The sequence below is a fragment of the Aquarana catesbeiana genome, linkage group LG04, assembly GCF_042186555.1.
Source record: "Aquarana catesbeiana isolate 2022-GZ linkage group LG04, ASM4218655v1, whole genome shotgun sequence".
NCBI lineage: Eukaryota > Metazoa > Chordata > Amphibia > Anura > Ranidae > Aquarana > Aquarana catesbeiana.
In genome coordinates, this window is record NC_133327.1 from 287,698,483 (window position 1) to 287,721,271 (window position 22,789).

At 47.0% G+C, this 22,789-nt stretch overlaps 1 protein-coding gene across 1 annotated transcript in view; it reads right to left on the reverse strand.

Moving 5' to 3' along the window:
* Positions 1-16,449: 16,449 nt before the first annotated feature.
* The window catches only part of LOC141139987 (glutathione S-transferase 3-like), a 49,676-nt gene continuing 43,336 nt past the window's right edge, over positions 16,450-22,789 (reverse strand). Inside the window, exons 6-7 of the mRNA XM_073626668.1 lie at positions 19,087-19,218; positions 16,450-17,375 (exon numbers count right to left, since the gene is read on the reverse strand). Coding sequence (XP_073482769.1) covers positions 17,223-17,375; positions 19,087-19,218 — 285 coding nt within the window. The 3' untranslated portion in view covers positions 16,450-17,222. The remainder of the gene's footprint in view (positions 17,376-19,086; positions 19,219-22,789) is intronic.

Here is a 22,789-nt window from a genome sequence, read left to right on the forward strand (position 1 = left end):
ATTTCACACTCCCCACCAACCAGGTCACTCCACAGCCCCTTCCCATGTTAGCCACTTCCCTTCAACTTATATCACATGTGACCATTTCCCAACCTGCAGATGACAGACCCTTCTCCAAAAGATATCACTCCCAGTTACCCCCACCCGCTGATTGATATCCCTCCATGACGACCTCACACCGCCCTGCTGACAGACCTCTGCTGACCTGTGGATGGGGGAATAATGTTATTGTGTTCTGCCAGTGGGAAGCCTTCCCTACCCACACAATACAATGTTCAGTGTTGTTTACTATTGCTGGCAGCACTGATTATTTTGGGAAAAATCTGACAGGCTGGTTGTACTCAAGTCAATTAATAGATTGACTTGTGTACAACCAGCTAGCCCATACATAGATCGACTATGGCTGGTCTCTGCTTAATTTCAATCCATGTATGGCCCGCCTAACCACTGTGCAATCCCTAAACATCCTTCCTCAAACCGTTACATTTTTACTTCCCAGATTCCGTCATCCTCCTCACCTGTACATAGTGCCCACTGTCATACCCTCCACACTCCTCTCCTGTACATACTGCTCAATGTCATACCCTTCACACTCCTCTCCTATACATAGTGCCCACTGTTATACCCCCCACAATCCTCTCCTGTACATACTGCCCCCATAATACCTTCCACATTCCTCTCCTATACTTAGTGCCCACTGTTATACCCTCCACAATCCTCTCCTGTACATACTGCCCACTGTCATACACTTTTCTCTTGTACATAGTACCAGCTGTCATACCCTCCACATTCCTCTCCTGTACATACAGCCCACTGTCATATACTCCACACTCTTCTCCTGTACATACTGCCCGCTGTCATACCCTCCACACTTCTCTCCTGTACATACTGACCAATGTCATACCCTCCACACTCATCTCCTGTGCATACTACTCACTGTCATACCCTCCACACTCTTCTCCTGTACATACTGCCCAAGGCAGGGGCGGACTGACCATCGGGCAGTTCGGACGCTGACCGAGGGCCCGTGGCCAGTAGGGGGCCCCATGGCAGCTTCCACTTCGGGACCCGATCTACCCGTCAGCTAGCTGTGATTGACGGGCTGATCGGGTCTCTGCTCACTGCTAAGAGACTGCAGTGTATACACACACCTCGTGATGCGCTCCTCCTCCTCCCCGCCGGCCCCTCCTTCCCTCCCGTCCACCCCAGGTGCTTGTATCTGTCATCACCTCGGACGGACAGAAAAGAGGAGGGGCCGGCGAGGAGGAGGAGGAGCGCATCACGAGAGGTCTGTATACAGCCGCTTCCCGCGCTACTCTGCATGTAGGAAGGAAAGTGCAGCAGCTTGTACCACGTGCTGCTATTAGAAAGTTGCTGCACAGCTTCCCACCCACAGTGTCCCCCTGTGCCCCCCACCTCCCCACAGTGTCCCCCACCTCCCCACAGTGTCCCCCTGTGCCCCCCACCTCCCCACAGTGTCCTCCTGTGCCCCCCACCTCCCCACAGTGTCCCCCTGTGCCCCCCACCTCCCCACAGTGTCCCCCTGTGCCCCCCACCTCCCCACAGTGTCCCCCTGTGCCCCCCCACCTCCCCACAGTGTCCTCCTGTGCCCCCCACCTCCCCACAGTGTCCTCCTGTGCCCCCCACCCCCCCACAGTGCCCCCCTGTGTGCCCTCCACCCCCACAGTGACCCCCTGTGCCCCCCACCTCCCCACAGTGACCCCCACCTCCCCACAGTGTCCCCCTGTGCCCCCCACCTCCCCACAGTGACCCCCACCTCTCCACAGTGTCCCCCTGTGCCCCCACAGTGTCCCCCTGTGCCCCCCACCTCCCCACAGTGTCCTCCTGTGCCCCCCACCTCCCCACAGTGCCCCCTGTGCCCTCCCCCCCAAGTGACCCCCTGTGCTCCCCACAGTGACCCCCACCTCCCCACAGTGTCCCCCTGTGCCCCACAGTGACCCCCACCTCCACACAGTGTCCCCCTGTGCCCCCCACCTCCCCACAGTGACCCCCTGTGCCCCCACCTCCCCACAGTGCCCCCTGTGCTCCCCACAGTGCCCTCCACCTCCCCACAGTGTCCCCCTGTACCCCCCACCTCCCCACAGTGTCCTCCTGTGCCCCCCACCTCCCCACAGTGCCCCCTGTGTGCCCTCCACCCCCACAGTGACCCTCTGTGCCCCCCACCTCCCCACAGTGACCCCCACCTCCCCACAGTGTCCCCCTGTGCCCCCCACCTCCCCACAGTGACCCCCACCTCCCCACAGTGTCCCCCTGTGCCCCCCACCTCCCCACAGTGCCCCCCACCTCCCCACAGTGACCCCCTGTGCCCCCCACCTCCCCACAGTGATCCTCTGTGCCCCCCCACCTCCCCACAGTGTCCCCATGTGCCCCCCACCTCCCCACAGTGCCCCCTTGTGCCCCCCACCTCCCCCCTCCCCACAGTGCCCCCCTGTGCCCCCCACCTCCCCACAGTGTCCCCCTGTGCCCCCCCACCTCCCCACAGTGCCCCCCTGTGCCCTCACCTCCCCACAGTGCCCCCCTGTGCCCCCCCACCTCCCCACAGTGTCCCCATGTGCCCCCCACAGTGCCCCCTTGTGCCCCCCACCTCCCCCCTCCCCACAGTGCCCCCCTGTGACCTCCACCTCCCCACAGTGTCCCCCTGTGCCCCCCCACCTTCCCACAGTGTCCCCCTGTGCCCTCCACCTCCCCACAGTGTCCCCCTGTGCACTCCACCTCCCCACAGTGCCCCCCTGTGCCCTTCACCCCCCCACAGTGTCCCCCTGTGCCCTCCACCTCCCCACAGTGTCCCCCTGTGCCCCCACCTCCCCACAGTGTCCCCCTGTGCCCCCCACAGTGCCCCCCTGTGCCCTCCACCTCCCCCCTCCCCACAGTGCCCCCCTGTGCCCTCCACCCCCCCCCACAGTGCCCCCCTGTGCCCTCACCTCCCCACAGTGCCCCCCTGTGCCCTCCACCCCCCCAGTGTCCCCCTGTGCCCTCCACCTCCCCACAGTGTCCCCCTGTGCCCCCACCTCCCCACAGTGTCCCCCTGTGCACCCCACCTCCCCACAGTGCCCCCCTGTGCCCTCCACCTCCCCCCCACAGTGCCCTCCACCCCTCCACAGTGTCCCCCTGTGCCCCCCACCTCCCCACAGTGTCCCCCTGTGCCCTCCACCTCCCCACAGTATCTCCCTGTGCCCTTCACCCCCCACAGTGTCCCCCTGTGTTTTCCATCCCCCCCCCCCATGGTGTCTCCCTGTGCCACTCACACACAGTGTCCCCCTGTGCCCTCCACCCACCTACAGTGTCCCCCTGTGCCCTCCAACCCCCCCCCCCCCATGGTGTCTCCCTGTGTCCTCCACCCCCACTGTGTCGCCTTCCGCCCTGATGGCTACCCTGAAAGACACTGTGTTAAGTCTGGAGGATCCCAGTGCTCTACTGTGTGCCCTGTGTTTTGGTTTGTGCCCTGCTATTTGCCCTACTGCGTGCCCCATGGCCTGTGATGTGCCCTGCTAGTGTACCCCCTTATGTGCCCTACTCTGTGCCCCTTGCCCTGTGATGTGCCTTGTGATGTGCCCTGCTGTGTACCGCCTGTTGTGCTCTACTGTGTGCCCTGTAATGTGCTCTGTGTGCCCCATGCCCTGGGATGTGTGCCCTGATGTGTACCGCCTGTGTCCTGTTCCCAAGGATGTGCCCTACTGTGTGCCCTGCTGTGTGCCCTACTATTTGCCACATGCCCTGTGATGTGCAGCACGTTCCCTGCTGTGTATCTCCTGATGTGCTCTGTGATGTGCCCCGCTGTGTACCCACTGATGTGCCCTGTACCCTCTGTGATGCACCATGCTGTGCTCAATAATGTGCCCTGATGTGTACAGCATAATAAACCCTGCTGGGTGCCCCATTATGTGTCCTGTGATGTGCCCTACTGTGTGCCCCATGCCCTGTGCCCCATGATGTGCCCCGTGCTCTGCAGTGTGCCATGTGATGTGCCTTACTGTGTGCCCCATGTAAGTGGGGCTTTGTGTAGGTGCGGCTTGCATGTGGGCGGAGACACAGGGGGCCCCATGATCTTCTATTGCCCGGGGGCCCCATGAGTTGTCAGTCCGCCCCTGGCCCAAGGTTATACCCTCCACATTCCTCTCCTGTACATACTGCTCACTGTCACACCCTCCACATTCCTCTCCTGTTCATACTGCCCACTGTCATACCCTCCACATTCCTCTCCTGTACATACTGCCCACTGTCATACCCTCCACACTCCTCTCCTGTACTACTGCTCAGTGTTATACCCTACACACTCCTCTCCTGTACATACTGCCCACTGTCTTACCCTCCACACTCATCTCCTGTACATACTTCTCAGTATCATACCATCCACACTCCTCTCCTGTACATACTGCCACTGTCATACCCTTCACACTCCTCTCCTGTACATACTGCTAACTTTTATAAACTCCTCTACTGTACCTAGTGCCGGCTGTCATACCCTCCACACTCCTCTCCTGTGCATACTGCCCACTATCATACCGTCCACACGCTTCTCCTGTACATACCACCCACTGTGATACCTCCACACTCCTCTCCTGTACATTCTGCCCTATCATACCCTCCACACTTCTCTCCTGTATATACTGCCAACTGTCTTTCTCTCCACACTCCTCTCCTGTACACACTGCCCCCATAATACTTTCCACACTCCTCTCCTGTACATACTACACCATCATACCCTCCACACTCCTCTCCTGTACATACTGCCCCCATCATACCCTCCACACTCCTCTCCTGCACATAATGCCCACTGGCATACCCTCCACACTCCTCTCCTGTACATAGTGCCCACTGTCAACCCTCCACACTCCTCTCCTGTACACACTGCCCCCATAATACCTTCCACACTCCTCTCCTGTACATACTACCCCTATCATACCCTCCACACTCCTCTCCTGTACATACTGCGCCCATCATACCCTCCACACTCCTCTCCTATACATAATGCCAACTGGCATACCCTCAACACTCCTCTGCTGTGCATACTGCCCACTGTCATACCCCCCATACTCCTCTCCTGTACATAGTGCCCACTGCTATACCCTCCTCTCCTGTAGATAGTGCCTACTGTCAACCCTCCACACTCCTCTCTTGTACATAGTGCCTACTGTTATACCCTCCACATTCCTCTCCCTCACCTGAAGATACTTCCCACTTTTATACCATCCATACTCCTCCCCTATGCCTCTTACCCACAAAAACAGTTCTTTAAAATTATATTAAATATCATCAATGTTACCAGCTCTAGAATGGGCACACTTTTGTTAGTTCAACTAAAGGAAATCTTCTCAGTCCTCATATTTGTTCTGCCCATTATTAGTACTCATTTCATTTTGTGATTACTACTGTGATATATAGAGGAACATAGGGGATGTCACCTACTCTAAATATACCACTGGTAATTAAATGTCCCTGAAAATATTTTTGAAATGTTGGCAACTATGCACTGCCCAAGGGTCACCGGGTCAGTAGGGGGGCCCCATGAGAAGCTCCTGGGATCCTTTGATATTAAAGCGGTAGTAAACTTCGCTAACATTACTACTTTTTAGAGGCCCTGAGGTAGGTTATGCCATAATGTACTAGTATGCACAGCATATTACCTTATTAGCGTAACTTACCTGTCAGACTGAGCCCTCCAGTGCTGCGCTGTGATCAATCTGGGGGGTCCCAGTCGCTTTCATCTTCACCCAGTCTTCTTTCCGGGTTCTGTGCCTTAGGGCACTTGCCTTGGCTGTGCTGCGTTGCTGTCACTCCCACGCATGCTCATGCGCATCCTCTCTCTCTCATCCTCCCTCTCTCTATTTAATTTAATTTGTTATAACAAAAAAATTGCATTTTTATTTATTTATTTTTAATAAAAAGCCCCACCAGAATCCTCAGCACCAGGCCCATGATGTTCTTAATCCGGCCCTGGTAGAGCTTTACTACATTTACTAAGTTCTGGGGAAAATGAGTGCAACTGCAATTGCAAACTGCACAATCTATTTTCCTTTAGTAAATCCACCCTATTGCTCCTGTCATACAATATGGTCATGTGTCGACACGTATAATTACTAAAGTGTTACTAATACAGTAATGCTGTTAGAAATTTGACAATAAATTTAGGGGGCTATCTAATTTTATTGTGACTCACATATCATAATATGTAAGCAATCAATTCCGGGCAGTTGAATAGAAAAAAAGATTATATATGTAGCACAAAAATATGTATAAAAAGGGGAAGATCATCACTTGAAAAATAGAAATGGTGTAATAATAAAACTATTCAAGACAACGTTGTCAAAAATCAATTAAAAAGAAAAAAGACCCGGGCTCACATTCATTACCCACTTGCAAACTTACAGCTAGCTAATAGTGCCAGTAGGGGCACTTGATACAAGACAGCAATGTAAGAAGCAATGGAAATGCTAACAAGTAGAGGACACATCAAAAATAGTCCATAGAAAAGGGGAAACCAAAACGGCAATATGAGATGAACTAGAGCTGTATTCTCAGGTGCTTGCAGGCACAGGTTGAAGCTGTAGTTTAGCCACCATGCAATATAAGCTAGCAGGAGGGTGGAGGAAGGGAAAGATAATTGATGAACTTCAACCTAGTATTCAAGGGGGAAGGGGGGGGGGAACTTCCACACAGCGGTGGTATCAGCGGTACAGTAACACATAAGAGATCAGGAGCAGCGTCCCTAGAGCAGGCTCACCCGATCACTCGCTGATGCTCTATCCTCCCCCTTAGGTGGTTCCCAATAGTCAGTTTGCTTTTTAAGTTCTTATTTGTGGAATTTTCCAATTGTATCAATAAACACTTTTACCTTGTGATATTTACACCGCAGTGTGTTTCCCTTTGGAGTCATCTTGTATCTTGGTATCTGTTTATCCAAGTTTGATCTTTCTATATATGTAGCACCCTCTAGTGTGCTAGAAGTTATAGTGTTGTTTTTTTTGGTAAAGTAAGTAAATTTCCAGGCTTGGCTGCCAGCTGATGTAAATATGTGAATACAAACAAATGTCCCTATTGGAGTGGACTGTGGTGGCATGGGCAGTGGAGAGGGGCAGCAGCCGCAGCCAGGAGGGCTGGCAGGGACTGAAGAGGTGGTACTGGGAGCAGTATCAACGAGGACAGCTAGCACTTTCTACATTTTTTGCTACACCAAAGGGGCCCGCGGTCCTTGCCTGCAAAGGGCATTCAATTTAGGCCTGGCTGAGCCAGTGTTAGGCCTGTAAATCAATACTGGCTGGTCCTGGAAGCGCAAGCAAGCGAAGTGCTGGAAGTGTTAAGGAGAGATGGTCTGCAAGCAAGTGAAGTGCTGGAGCTGAAGTGTTGAGGTGTATATACAGAGAGTGTATATAGGTTAAATCCCATGTATATTGTGCTTCAATCAAGTGGGCATCCCATACTTCCTTACCCCATCCAAGTTTAATACCCCTCAATAAAATAAAAAAACAAAGTTCAAGGCCTGTTTTTTTTGCTTGAGGGTGAATGTTAACTGTGTGCCTGGTTGGGCAGGGTGAAAGACAGACCCCAATACTCAACAGCCCTCAAGAGGGTACTGTTATGCCGCGTACACACGGTCGGACTTTACGGCGGACTTTGCCCGGCGGATTTTTCGACGTACTTTCCGACGGACTTTGTGAATGAACGGACTTGCCTACACACAATCCACCAAAGTCCGTCGAATTCGTACGTGATGACGTACGACCGGACTAAAACAAGGAAGTTCATAGCCAGTAGCCAATAGCTGCCCTAGCGTGCCTTTTTGTCCGTCGAACTAGCATACAGACGAGCGGACTTTTCGACCGGACTCGATTTCAACGGATAAATTTTAAACAAGTTTAAAATCTAAGTCCGTCCAACTTTTGAGAAAACAAAGTCCGCTGGAGCCCACACACATCGAATTGTCCGACGAAATCCAGTCCGCCGGGCAAAGTCCGCCGTAAAGTCCGCTCGTGTGTACGCGGCATAACACACAGTATCTCACAAAAGTGAGTACACCCCTCACATTTTTGTAAATATTTTATTATATCTTTTCATGTGACAACAGTGAAGAAATGACACTTTGCTACAATGTAAAGTAGTGAGTGTACAGCTTGTATAACAGTGTACATTTGCTGTCCCTTCAAAATAACTCAACACACAGTCATTAATGTCTAAACCGCTGGCAACAGAAGTGAGTACACCCCTAAGTGAAAATGTCCAAATTGGGCCCAATTAACCATTTTCCCTCCCCGGTGTCATGTGACTCATTAGTGTTAGAAGGTATCAGGTGTGAATGGGAGCAAGTGTGTTAAATTTGGTGTTATCGCTCTCAGTCTCTCATACTGGTCACTGGAAGTTCAACATGGCACCTCATGGCAAAGAACTCTCTGAGGATCTGAAAAAAATAATTCTTGCTCTACATAAAGATGACTTAGGCTATAAGAAGATTGCCAAGACTGAGCTGCAGCACGGTGGCCAAGACCATACAGCGGTTTAACAGGACAGGTTCCACTCCGAACAGGCCTCACCATGGTCAACCAAAGAAGTTGAGTGCATGTGCTCAGTGTCTTATCTAGAGGTTGTCTTTGGGAAATAGATGTATGAGTGCTGCCAGCATTGCTGCAAAGGTTGAAGGAGTGGGGGAGTCAGCCTGTCAGTGCTCAGACCATACACCGCACACTGCATCAAATTGGTCTGCATGGCTGTCATCCCAGAAGGAAGCCTCTTCTAAAGATGATACACAGTAAAGCATGCAAACAGTTTGCTGAAGACAAGCAGACTAAGGACATGGAATACTGGAACCATGTCCTATGGTCTGATGAGACCAAGATAAACTTCTTTGGTTCAAATGGTGTCAAGCATGTGTGGCGGCGACCAGATGAGGAGTACAAAGACAAGCTGAAGGTAAAGGTGATGAACTGGTCAAGCATGTCTCCAGATCTAAACCTTATTAAGCATCTGTGGGGCATTCTCAAATGAAAGGTGGAGGAGCGCAAGGTCTCTAACATCTACCAGCTCCGTGATGTCGTCATGGAGGAGTGGAAGAGGACTCCAGTGGAAACCTGTGAAGCTCTGGTGAACTCCATGCTCAAGAGAGTTGAGGCAGTTCTGGAAAATAATGGTGGCCACACAAAATATTGACACTTTGGGCCCAATTTAGACATTTTCACATAGGGGTGTACTCACTTTTTTTGCCAGCCGTTTAGACATTAATGGCTGTGTGTTGAGTTATTTTGAGGGGACAGCATATTTACACTGTTATACAAGCTGTACACTCACTACTTTACATTGTAGCAAAGTGTCATTTCTTCAGTGTTGTGATATGAAAAGAAATAATAAAATATTTTCAAAAATGTGAGGGGTGTACTCACTTTTGTGAGATACTGTGTGTATATATATATATATATATATATATATATATATATATATATATATATATATATATATATATATAGTCTGTGGTTCTGGAAAAGAAAATTGTACTTATTCTATTTTTGCTAAGTTACTTGTACAAAACCCCTGCCCAAGTTATTTCCCACCTTCCTCTTCCCCTTTTTCTTATGGGATACCCTTTTTGCTCCTGGGTGCAGGAGTCAGTTTTTTTCCCAGCCGATAAGCACACAGCTGCTTTTTAGAGGAAGGTGTGTGTAGCAACCTCTAGTGTGTGCTACTAGTGAGAGAGTAGGAAAAAAGCATATTCTGGCCAGGAATAACCTGAGTCACTAAATTGGGTCAGGGTTATTAAAGGCCAGGGCTGGATGACTTATCTTGGCAGCTCTCTCTGGTGCCTCCCCCTGGTCTGGAAGGTTGGAGAACCCTCTAGAACAAGGGGGTTAGAAGGGGCTGCCATGAATATTTGTGGGGCTGGCAGAGGGCAGAGATTACCCCATAAATAGACATGGGCCATGCCAGCAGGGGCAGTCAGGTGGAAGATGGAAATGCAATGTTGAGAAGGCCTGAGCGATACCCCCTAGTCTGGGGGGGGGGGGGGGGTGTCTAGCCTTGGGCCGGGGCTCAAGTGCTGGAAGGATCCTGCCAAAGACACAAGGGAGGAGACTTTCCTGGAGACACAGGAGCAAAGAGATGACAGAGTGAGTAATTCAACACAGGTGGGGACTAACGAAGGGGGAGACTGCCACATGTAGCGAGTCTCCCTTGAAGACATCGGTGGGCTTAAGTCTTCTACCTTTCCCTGAGATATCTCCAGGGAGTCAGCCGGGTGGGCTGGTGAAAGAGACAGCTGCAGCCAGGTGGCCTGGCATTGCCTGAAGAAGTGATGCTGGGATGGCCACAGAGGAAGCAGAAGGAAAGGTTACATACTGTATCACTCCACATGTACTACAGTTAAGGGACTGTGTGTTCCTGCCTGTAATGGACCGCTACTGAAATGACATGAGTCTGTCAAGTCCCCCCCCAGAAGTGAACCAGCAGAGGGTGAGCTGAGAGAAGCAAAGTGTGTGCACAAGGAAGGTTGAAGAGGAATTTGTATATACCTGTATGTAGTAAGTTGTCCCTAAAGTCTGTTGAAGTCAAGTGGGCATCCCATAATCATCCTATCCCTATCCAAGTTGTTCCCCTAATAAACCACAAAAACAAAGCTACAGACTGTTCACTGACTCTGTGTGCCTGTGGAGATTCGGTGTGCCTGGCTGTACAAGGGTGGGGATCCCTGTTCATTTGCAGCTTCTACGTGGGGGTGTGCTACATGCTGAAATTGATTGGCAAAACCACAGGCCTTTTTGTCTTCTATTTTCCCTTTATATTGGCTCTTCAAAATAGCAAATGCAGTAATATAGAGGTTGGATAAAAATTTTAGTGCAACATAACACTTTCGGTAGTAAAGTAGTACATTTGGTATACAGATGTACATATCAGACCAAAAAGAGAGACAACCAAGGCTGACGAAGGACAGAGGGATTTGGTCTCAAAAGAAGGACAGTCCCACCAAATGAGAAACAGTTAGGAGATTTTCAACGGGTATATTTATATTAACTTGCAGGGTCTTTAAAGGGACAAAATATGGTGAATGTGCATGTATTGCAGAAGAGCGCTGCATGTTTGTTTTTACCCTGACATACAATTTAATGATAAAAGTTGATGTCAGAACAAATAACCTCATGTTTTTTTTTTGCTTGCTGAAATGATTTTTATTCCCAAACTTTATTGATTTTTTTTCATTTTTTAATTCAATCATCCTAGTTTAGGGTGCTAGGCTAATTTAGCTTTTGGCTCCTTCTGAAGTCAAGGGAGCAGTGATTATTTGCTATGGTGTGTTCAGGGTTTCACAGGCTGGGTCTTTGATTGCTTCCCCCTGACCCTGGAAGAATCTTTCAGAGCATAAAAAGGGAGATTGAAGTGTCAAGCCAGAATATTAATCATGCCTAGCCAATCCCTGGAGAGGAGTGCCCAGAAGGTGGCCAGGGAGGTGATAAATAGTCTGAAACCCTGGAGAAATTGTTCTTTCATTGGCAGGGAATTCAAAGCCTTTGAGGTTGCTGGCCCTTGAGGCAACCTGTGGACTAAGTACAGGCATACCCCACTTTTAAGTACACAATGGAGTTTATTCACTAAAGCTGGAAAGTGCAAAATCAGGCTCCCTTCTGCACAGAAACCAATGAGCTTCTAAGTAGCTGTTTTCTGAGGTCTCAGCTATGGCAGAGCTAAGGACCTGATTTGATCTTTCTGAGGATCCGGCTGTAAAACTTCACAATAAGGGATTCGGTTCTGGAAGAGGACTGTCTCTCTCACTGGACCATAGCTCAAAGGTGTGCAGCTGTCCTGGGGAATTGTGAGTACTGACCCTGAATTGTAATCCCTGGTGACTTTGTTCTTTTGGGATATAAGTTCCAGAGGTAGCTGTGGACTAAAACAGCTCTCATAGGGTCTCAGAGTGCTGGCCAATCCCCTGTCCTCAGCAGAATCCTAGAGTGGGAGCCTAGAGAAAGATGTCCCCTGTCACTGTGCGGCATTTTGGAGTATCCCATGCCCTAACCCCTCTGCTGTTTAAAGTTTTGCAAGCAGGAAAATTTCAAAAGGACATCCTCTAGACTGAGTTATTAAAGCCGGAGCACATGAACTGGTGCTTGTGGTGGTGGGCTTTGTCACCCTAGGTCAGTGTGTTACTGGAAACACAGAGTGAAAATAAGGAAAAAAGCAAGTACATCTACAGACTGGTAAGCTGTGATATATTCTTTTTTGTTCTTGGCTTTAAAGTGAGTTTACAGAAAAGTATCTCACATGCGAGCCATTTTTTCCACAAAGCTCCTGAACTTATTCTGAGTTTGAAGTCTGAAGCTCATTCACTAATAAACTGGGCAGACTGGTGAAGATAGATTTTCTATTTTATTGTTTTGGGTCAATCTGCCAACATGGTCAAAATCCAATTTCCAAGCTCTGTCTGCATTGAGAAATATTTCATTGTGAAATTTGCCAATCCAGGTCTGCTACTGTTCATGAATAATGTTTAGTAGCAGCAATGCACTAGGTAAGATTTCAAAGGTCTTTGTAAGTATGCTGATCAAGGCATTTTACTGATTATTCATAGGGATTGATTTACTAAAGGCAAAAAGACTGTGCACTGTATAAGTGCAGTCGCACTCATTTTTCTTAGTAAATGTAAATGGGGTAAAGCTTTACTTTGTAAAAAATACACATTCAGTTGCAATAATTCTTTAAAAAAAAAGCATTTTTGCTTGCACATGATTGGATGATGGAAATGAGCAGAGCTTTACTCACTTAGTAAGTTATTATTATTATTATTATTCAGGATTTATATAGCGCCAACAGTTTACACAGTTCTGGGGAAAATGAGTGCAACTGCACAGTCTATTTGCCTTTAGTAAATCCACCTAACGGTGTCACCTCCTCATCTCCTTTTTTAACCCTTGAAAGACCCCAGCACCGCTCTGCAACTGGGTGCATTATGCATGGTTGTGGCGTGGTCTTATTTACTTGAATTTGATGAATTGGACATGGGGTACATACGAAACAAAGTATCGTGGCCACAGCAAGTGTGTGTGTGCGTGTTAGTAAAAACAGGGAGTTAAGACGTGGTTTTACCTACCCGCCGCCCCAAGCATAAACATAGCCTGAGGGTAAATAGCCCTGCAGTGTTCAGCTGTAAAAACATGGATACATAGCATATCTGTCCACAGTGCACTGACAGAAAACCAAAGTAAACTGAAGCTCGCATTCTTCAACCTATTATGGAACACATATAATGAGCACATGATGCTAACACTGACAGGCTGACCCCCCCCACCCCTAACAGAATATGTTTCTACAGCGAGAACTTTAGCTTGCAGATCACAGCTATATACTGTTTGAGCAGCGAGCACCCCCTAATGTCTCCTGCATGGAACAACTGAGCCAGCTCCCTCTCCTATTTCCTGTATCAAACTGAGCCTGTGACCCTTCCATCTCCAGCATAGAATAACCAAGCCAGCTCCTCTTCCCTTCTCTGGCATAGAATGAATGAGCCAGTGCCCCCTTCTGTCTCCTACATAGAATGACTTGAGCCAGCAACTCCTCTTATCTCTACTCTGTCATTGAAACTAAACCAGTGCTATCTGCAGTCTCCTGCACAGAAAAACTGAGCCTGCCCAATGTGGCTAACAGCACATTCCCTCACACCCCAGCGGCAGGGAGACAAGCGGAAGAGGTGGGATGATATGTATGAAGTAATCACAGTGTTTCCTTTTGCATGGGTCAGAAGAATAAATCTTATTATTATGACAATTTTGGTATACCAGATTGCAAAAGTCAAATATAAGTGTCCAATCACAATGTTTTCAACATTTTCTTAGTTGGAACAAAAAGTTAATGAAGGATGGGTAAAATGTATTTTTTTTACCACAAAATCACTATGTGTGTGTCTGATATCATTACATAGTTATATAGTTACATAGTAGGTGAGGTTGAAAAAAGACACAAGTCCATCAAGTCTAACTTATGTGTGTGATTATATGTCAGTATTACATTGTATATTCCTGTATGTTGCGGTTGTTCAGGTGCTTATCTAATAGTTTTCTGAAATTACCGATGCTCCCCGCTGAGACCACTGCCTGTGGAAGGGCATTCCACATCCTTGCTGCTCTTACAGTAAAGAACCTTCTACATAGTTTAAGGTTAAACCTCTTTTCTTCTAATTTTAATGAGTGGCCACGTGTCGTGTTAAACTCCCTTCCTCGAAAAAGTTTTATTCCTATTGTGGGGTCACCAGTATGGTATTTGTAAATCGAAATCATATCCCCTCTCAATCGTCTCTTCTCCATAGAGAATAAGTTCAGTGCTCGCAACATTTCCTTATAATTAATATCCTCCAGACTCTATATTACCTTAGTTGCCCTTCTTTGTACTCGCTCCATTTCCAGTACATCCTTCCTGAGGACTGGTGCCCAGAACTGGACAGCAAACATAATCTAGGTGCGGCTGGGCCAGAGTCTTGAAAAGTGGGAGAATTGTCGTTTTATCTCTGGAGTTGATCCCCTTTTTAATGCATGCCAATATTCTGTTTGCTTTGCTAGCAGCAGCTTGGCATTGCATGCCATTGCTGAGCCTACCATGTACTAGGACCCCCAGGTCCTTTTCCATCCTAGATTCCCCCAGAGGTTCTCCCCCCAGTGTATAGATTGCATTCATATTTTTGCCACCCAAATGCATTATTTTACATTTTTTTACATTAAACCTCATTTGCCATGTAGTTGCCCACCCCATTAATTTGTTCAGATCTTTTTGCAAGGCTTCCACATCCTGCAGAGATTATTGCCCTGCTTAGCTTAGTATCATCCGCAAATACAGAGATTTAACTGTTTACCCCATCCTCCAGGTCGTTTATGAACAAATTAAATAGGATTGGTTCCAGCACAGAACCCTGGGGACCTCACTACCCACCCCTGACCATTCCAAGTACTCCCCATTTATCACCATCCTCTGAACTTGCCCTTGTAGCCAGTTTTCAATCCATGTACTCACCCTATGGTCCATGCCAACAGACCAAAAGTTTATGGGGAACTGTGTCAAATGCTTTTGCAAAATCCAGATACACCACGTCTACGGGCCTTCCTTTATCTAGATGGCAGCTCACCTCCTTATAGAAGGTTAATAGATTGGTTTGGCAAGAACGATTCTTCATGAATCCATGCTGATTACTGCTAAATGATACCGTTCTCATTACTAAAATCTTGTATATAGTCCCTTATCATCCCCTCCAAGAGCTTGCATACTATTGCTGTTAGGCTAACTGGTCTGTAATTCCCAGGGATTTATTTTGGGCCCTTTTTAAAAACTGGTGCTATATTGGCTTTTCTCCAATCAGCTGGTACCATTCCAGTCAGTAGACTGTCAGTAAAAATTAGAAACAGTGGTCTGGCAATTACTTGACTGAGTTCCCTAAGTACCCTCGGATGCAAGCCATCTGGTCCCGTTGATTTATTAATTTTACCAGATAAAAATAGTAAGCCCACTGTGTGTATTTGGATGTAAGGATGATTTGGCTGTGACATGTGTGACCCCAGTCCAGGGGGAGGATGTGTGGTCATCAGGTTCCTGCCTCCCCTGAACCAGGGGTCTCTCTTCAGAAGAGCCACTCACCTAGTACTTGGTGGTCAGTTTTGGTGGACCATGAGGAGAATGGTCCACCAGGCCTTTTAGCTAGGTGGACCATGACCAGGCCCCATCCCTTACCTCAATAAGAAATGTAAACAGGAGAGCCTGCAATAGAGCCTCCATAGACGGGGGAGCGTTTTTGTTTTTCCTATTTTTTGGGTCTGACACTGGCGGCGGCGCCCTGATTGATGATGGATTCACATCAGGGGGACACAGGTTTTTTTAATTTTTTAATAAAAAACTGTCTCTGTGTTTTTTTATTACTTTTTGACACTTCTTTGGTAAATGGGTAGGGGTACTATGTACCCCATACTCATTCACATAGGGGGTTAAAGGGGACCCCCACAACCACTGGCCACGGTTGTGGGGATGAGCCCTCCCCCTGCCCCAAAGCACCAACCCCCCCCATGTTGAGGGCATGACCTTTTGGGGGACCCCATACCGTTTTTCTTTTGTATTCCAATTTTGGTGTGGGGTTCCCCTTAAAGTCCATAGCAGACCCTAGGGCCTGGTATGCATCAGGAGGGCCCCCTGCTGTTTTTTTTTAATCATTTTTAATTGTCTGCTTTTTTAACATTCAGCTGTCAGTGGGGAACCCACTCAAAGTCATAAATTAATGCATTAAATATTGCGGTAATTACCACTAAATTCAACAAATACCGCATTCGGTATTTAACACAAAATTCTTAATAAATGGAACACTTACACAATTGTTACCGCATGTGGTATTTTACCACATTTTATGAGCCGTTATTTAACTCTTAGTGACTTGACCCCGATGTCCTTTATGCTGCTGCTTATAGTGAGTAATAACACAAACACAAGTCAAGAGAACATTTATTTATCCAAAAGGGGTGGTATACAACAGAAGATTGGTTACAGAACTAGCCATTTCACCATTAACCTAGTCCAGTCAGTGAAACCATACCTGTTAAATTGCTGAATTTCATGGCATCATCTCTGGATTAATCAGTAATCCTAATCAGAAGAGTAATGGCTCTTCAGTTACAGTATAGTACTTCAAAAACACCTAATCTAAAAAAAATGTCAGAGCTGTCACCAATTACATCTTTCTCTAAAAATGATATTTGTTTGTCTGTCATACCAATTAAACAGCTTCAATGCATTCTGCGTTGCTGCGCTGCAACAACTACGAGCATCAAAAGTTATGATTTCACTGTCTGCATGCTTGCTGTAGGTCAATGACTCAAAAAGGAATGAAGCCAGAGACAGCTAGACAACTAACATCGTAGGAAGGTTAGCCCAAGATGTTTCAGTATGGGTTTCCTTATAAGTAAAGACAATACAATCTGACCAGTGTGCAAATATCAAATTTAGAAATATTCCAGAAGCTGTATAGATAGGTAATAGAAAAATAAATCATGCATTTATATACCAAAATACATGTATAATGTTATGATGCATCATCTAAAAGTTGCATCACCTAAGGTGTACGTAAAGAATGCTAAAATAATTTTGAGGAAACCGTACCATGCCAAAGCACACTTTCAGGTGCCCTAAGCACTATTTGAAGCTTGATCATTTAGGGCCTGTAAATATGTTTATGAATGTGGACTCTGATTCCACACTAATTTACACTAATGAATGTAATTTAATTTTACATTGTAGTAGGCCTGCAGAACTGTCCTCACTGTGGTCACGTATTTATCATCAGGCACTGGTTTTCTTTTACTACCAGGCTGCAGGAATGCTTTGATTGTAGGTATTTCACTTATTCTCTGCTGGAACTCCTAGAAAAACAGAAATTAGGTTAGTTAATATCCTGAGGGCAGATTTAACTATTACATAATATCGCATACATATGGCAGTGTCTCTATATTATGTGTCTCTGTATGGCAAAGCATCTTGCAGTGTCACTGTATGGCTCAGTCTCTAGCAGTGCCCCTATATGGCACAGTCCCTAGCAATGCCCCTATAAAGCAAGTCTCTGGCAATGTCCCTGTATGGTGCAGTCATTGTCTCTGTATGATACATCCCTGGGTGGCTGTGTGGTGCAGTCTCTGGCAGTGTGCCTGCATGGCTCAGTCCCTAGCTGTGTTGCAGTAGTGGCGTAGCGTGTGTGTGTATGTGTGTGTGTGTGGGGGGGGGCAGCCAGTGAAGTTGCCCCAGGCACAACATGTAGAGGGGGTTGCAGACAGGGATGATGCCATCATAAGGCAGCCCAGGCAGCCGCCTTAGAGTGGCAGTTTGGGTGGGGGTAGGGAGGTTTGGGTCGGTAAAATCCAAATCCCCAGGCCACTTGCTGGGGATTTGGATTTTTAAAATACCTGTCCCCCCAGCAGGCAAACCAAAACCTCCATGCTATGCCTAGTAGGACAGAGGACGCAACATGGAAGTTTAAGTCTAGCTGCTGTTTAGCTGCTGTCACCGAGAAAGCATGGAGAATAGATCCAAGCATGTGAGGGTGGAGCGGTGGGCGGTGAGCACCATGCGCTGTGCTGAAATCCTGCTGGAGATGTTCACCTGCCTGCGTGGGACACAGTCAACCCTCCTGTCCCTGGTGCTGCAGGACCAGTGAGATGTGGGGGAATTATGTGTGCGTGACGGAGGAGGGGGTTTCTAGGGGGTGTGATCAGAGTGGAAGAATCTGGGAAGGGGGTATCTAGGGGGTGTGATCAGGGTGGGGGTATCAAAGTCCACAAGTGGAGGGAATCTGGGGGCGAGTAATCTGGAAGTGTGATCACAGTGGATGAATCTGGGGGGGTATCTAGGGGGTGTGATCAGGGTAGGAGTATCAAAGTCCACAGGTTAGGGGGCACAAATTACTTGCCTTGCCTCGGGCGCTGACAACCCACACTACGCCACTGTGCAACCACTGGCAGTGTCTTTGTCTGCAGTGTATCTGTATGGCACAGTCTCTGGCAGCGTAGCTGTATGGCACAGTGTCCCTGTATGGCAGTCTCGTATGTTACAGTCTCTGGTAGTGTCCCTGTATGGGGCAAACACTGGCAGGGTCTCTGTATGGCACAATCTCTGGCAGGGTCTCTGTATGGCACAATCTATAGCAGGGTCTCTGTATGGCACAATCTCTGGCAGGGTCTTTGTATGGCACATTCTCTGGCAGGGTCTCTGTATGGCACAGTCTATGGCAGGGTCTCTGTATGACACAACCTCTGGCAGTGTCTCTGTATGGCACAGTCTATGGCAGGGTCTCTGTATGACACAACCTCTGGCAGTGTCTCTGTATAGCACAATCTCTGGCAGGGTCTCTGTATGACACAACCTCTGGCAGTGTCTCTGTATAGCACAATCTCTGGCAGGGTCTCTGTATGGCACAACCTCTGGCAGGGTTTATGTAGATGTTCATGTTCATGTCAATGTAGTTAATAATAAATTACATATAATTCTACAGGCTACATGAAAACATTGTCTATAAAGCTATTATGGCAAAAAAAAATCTACATAAGCAGCATGTTTTACAAGTTATAATCACTGCACTACCTTCAGTCGTGGAAAGCCAGGTAGGATGTCGGTACATTTTTCTTCTACCATTAGGATGGCCTCCAGCAGCTGCACATCTGCCCAGCTCAGCTGATTTCCAACCAGAAATTTCCCACCATGTTCTTTTAAGATCTGCAGTAAATGTAGAGATAGAATAATTCATCATGTTGCCTTAAAATGGCCATACACTAGTAGATTTTCCTATGAACATTTACAGTGCCTTGAGAAAAGTATTCATACCCCTTGAAATTTTCCACATTTTGTCATGTTACAACCAAAAACATAAATGTATTTTAATGGGATTTTATGTGATAGATCAATACAAAGTGGCACTTAATTGTGAAGTGGAAATAAAATGATAAATATTTTTCAAATTTTTTTACAAATAAATATGTGAAAAGTGTGGCATGCATTTGTATTCAGTCCCCTTTACACTAAGTACCCTAACTAAAATCTAGTAGAACCATTTGCCTTCAGAAGTCACCTAATTAGTAAATAGAGTCCACCTATGTGTAATTTAATCTCAGTATAAAAACAGCTGTTCTGTGAAGCCCTCAGAGGTTTGTTAGAGAACCTTAGTGAACAAACAACATCATGAAGGCCAAGGGGCATACCAGACAGATCAGGGATAAAGTTGTGGAGAAATTTAAAGCAAGATTAGGGTTATAAGAAAATATCCCAAGCTTTGAACATCTCACAGAGGATGGCACAACTGCAAACCTACCAAGACATGGCTGTCCACCTAAACTGACAGGCTGGGCAAAGAGACAATTAATCAGAGAAGCAGCCAAGTGGCCCATGATAACTCTGGAGGAGCTGCAGATATCTACAGCTCAGGTGGGAGAATCTGTCCACAGGACAACTATTATGCCGCATACACACAAGCAGATTTCTCCTCGGAAAAAGATATGACGGCTTTTCTGACGGGATTCCGCTCAAGTTTGCCTTGCATACACACGGTCACGCAAAAGTTCGCTGAAATGACAACCACCAAGAACGCGGTGACGTACAACACTATGACGAGCCGAGAAAATGAAGTTTAATGCTTCAGAGCATGCGTCGAATTGTTTCCGAGCATGTGTAGGGATTTTGCACGTCGGAATTGCCACAGACGTGCCACAGACGATCGCATTTTCGGATAGGAACTTTTTCCGACCGAAAAATTAAGAACATGCTCTCATGCTGGCTGGAAAAGTTCGATGGAGCATAGACACGGTCACATTTTCCGACGAAAAAAATCTCATCTGTCTTTTGCGGGACGAAATTTTGATCGTGTGTACACGGCATTAGTCGTGTACACCACAAATCTGGCCTTTATGGAAGAGTGGCAAGAAGAAAGGCATTATTGAAAGAAAGCCATAAGAAGTTCTGTTTTCAGTTTGTGAGAAGCCATGTGGGGGCCACAGCAAACATGTGGAAGAAGGTGCTCAGGTCAGATGAGACCAAAATTGAACTTTTTGGCCTAAAAGCAAGACGCTATGTGTGGTGGAAAACTTACACTACACATCACCCTGATCACACCATTCCCACCGTGAAACATGGTGGTGGCAGTATCATGTTGTGGGGATGCTTTTTTTCATCAGGGACACGGAAGCTGGTCAGAGTTGATGGGAAGATGGATGGAGTCAGGGACATGGAAGCTGGTTAGAGTTGATGGAAGAGGGATGGGGCCAAATACAGGGAAATCTTAGAAGAAAACCTGTTAGAGTCTGCAAAAGACTTGAGACTGGAATGGATGTTCACCTTCCAGCAGAACAACAAGCGTAATTATACAACCAGAGCTACAATGGAATGATTTAGATCAAAGCATATTGATGTGTTAGAATGGCCCAGTCAAAGTCCAGACTTCAATCCAATTGAGAATCTGTGGCAAGACTTGAAAATTGCTGTTCCCAGAATTTCTCCACCCAATCTGACAGAGATTGCACTATTTTGCAAAGAAGAATGGGCAAAAATGTCACTTTCTAGATGTGCAAAGCTGGTAGAGACATACACAAAAAGACTTGCAGCTGTAATTGCAGGGAAAGGTGGTTCTACAAAGTATTGACTCAGGGGGGCTGAATACAAATGTACACCACACTTTTCAGGTATTTATATGTAAAAAATTGGAAAGCCATTTATCTTTTTTCCTCGACTTCAGAATTATGTGCCACTTTGTGTTGGCCTATCACATAAAATACCAATAAAATACAGTGACGTTTTTGGTTGTAACATGACAAAATGTGGAAAATTAAAGGGGTATGAATACTTTTTCAAGTCACTATATACAAACATTCTCAGTACATTTGATGATTTGATGAATGTTCCAAAGTACTTCAAAAACCAGTTTGTTTTTACCATTCGATTTTTGGAATGAATGTAATTTCCCAAACATAACCTGTACAGTATACACTCTTAGAAATATGTTTATTTAAGATTGATTTCACAGAAATATGCAATAAATGTAAATGGCCTAATGATTGCTTAGAACTTAAAGGGGTTGTAAACCCTTGTTTTTCTTTTTAAATAAACATGTCATACTTACCTCCACTGTGCAGTTAGTTTTGCACAGAGTGGCCCCGATCATCCTCTTCTGTGGTCCCCCAGGGGCGCTATCAGCTCCTCCCTGCATCTGTAAACCCCCTAGGACAAGCTCTGTCCCTGGGGGTTACCATGTGGGCACGCTCCCAAGCTCGGCTTTTGCATCCATAGACACAGAATGCAGGGCTCTGCCCTGCCACCCAGTGCCCACATCATTGAATTTGATTGACAGCAGCAGAAGCCAATGGCTGCGCTGCTATCAATCTATCCAATCAAGAGCCTAGACAAAGGGCAGAGAAGTAGAGCGCATCTCCACCGTGGTAACGAATGGGCTCAGGTGAGTAAAATGGGGGGGCTCGGGGGCCAGTCAGTGTCAGAAGTTTTTTCACCTTAATGCATAGGTTGCATTAAGGTGAAAAAACATCAGGGTTTACAACCCCTTTAACCTATAACTAAACAGGCAAAACATTTTTTTTTAGTTTTGGATAGAGTGGAGAGGGATTAGAACACCTGTCAGTTTTTATTGATTTCGGTACCCCCGTTAGGAAGATCCACCCTCTCTATTTGTCCTGTTTACCATTATCATTGAAAGTGAAAGTAAAAGAAAATCCCAAATTTTGGGTTGTCCCCAGAAAAGTAATAGAGGGAAATCTTGCAATAGGGACACTAGTTCTGGTGATCTGAGGGTTTCCAAGGAATTCCCCTTACTTGCAGTGATTTCCTTTCACTTTCTGTTTGGGTATGGGACAGGAAGTAAAGGGAAATCTCTGCATTGGGACACAGATGGCGAAAAAAAAATCTGACAGGGGTATATCCCTCAATTACTCTATCCAAAATTTTAAAAAAAGTTTTGCCTATATTTCTACTTTAACTAGTTGCCACCCGCCCACCGTCAAATGATGGGACGCCGTCATATGTCCCAGAACTCTTTAACAATGTTATCGGCTGTGTCCAATCACAGCCAGTCACATGTAAACACGGAGATGCCGGTAGTCGGCACTCCTCTCCTCACACTCACTGTGTGAGTGTGTGGCTAGGAGAGCCGATCAGCGGTATCTCTTACGCAGGGGGACATCTATACATGTAATCAGGGCACTGATCATCAGTGCCCTGATTACAATATAGTGCCAATAGTGTCACCAATGCAGTGCCCACCAGTGCCAGCAATAAGTGCCCACCACTG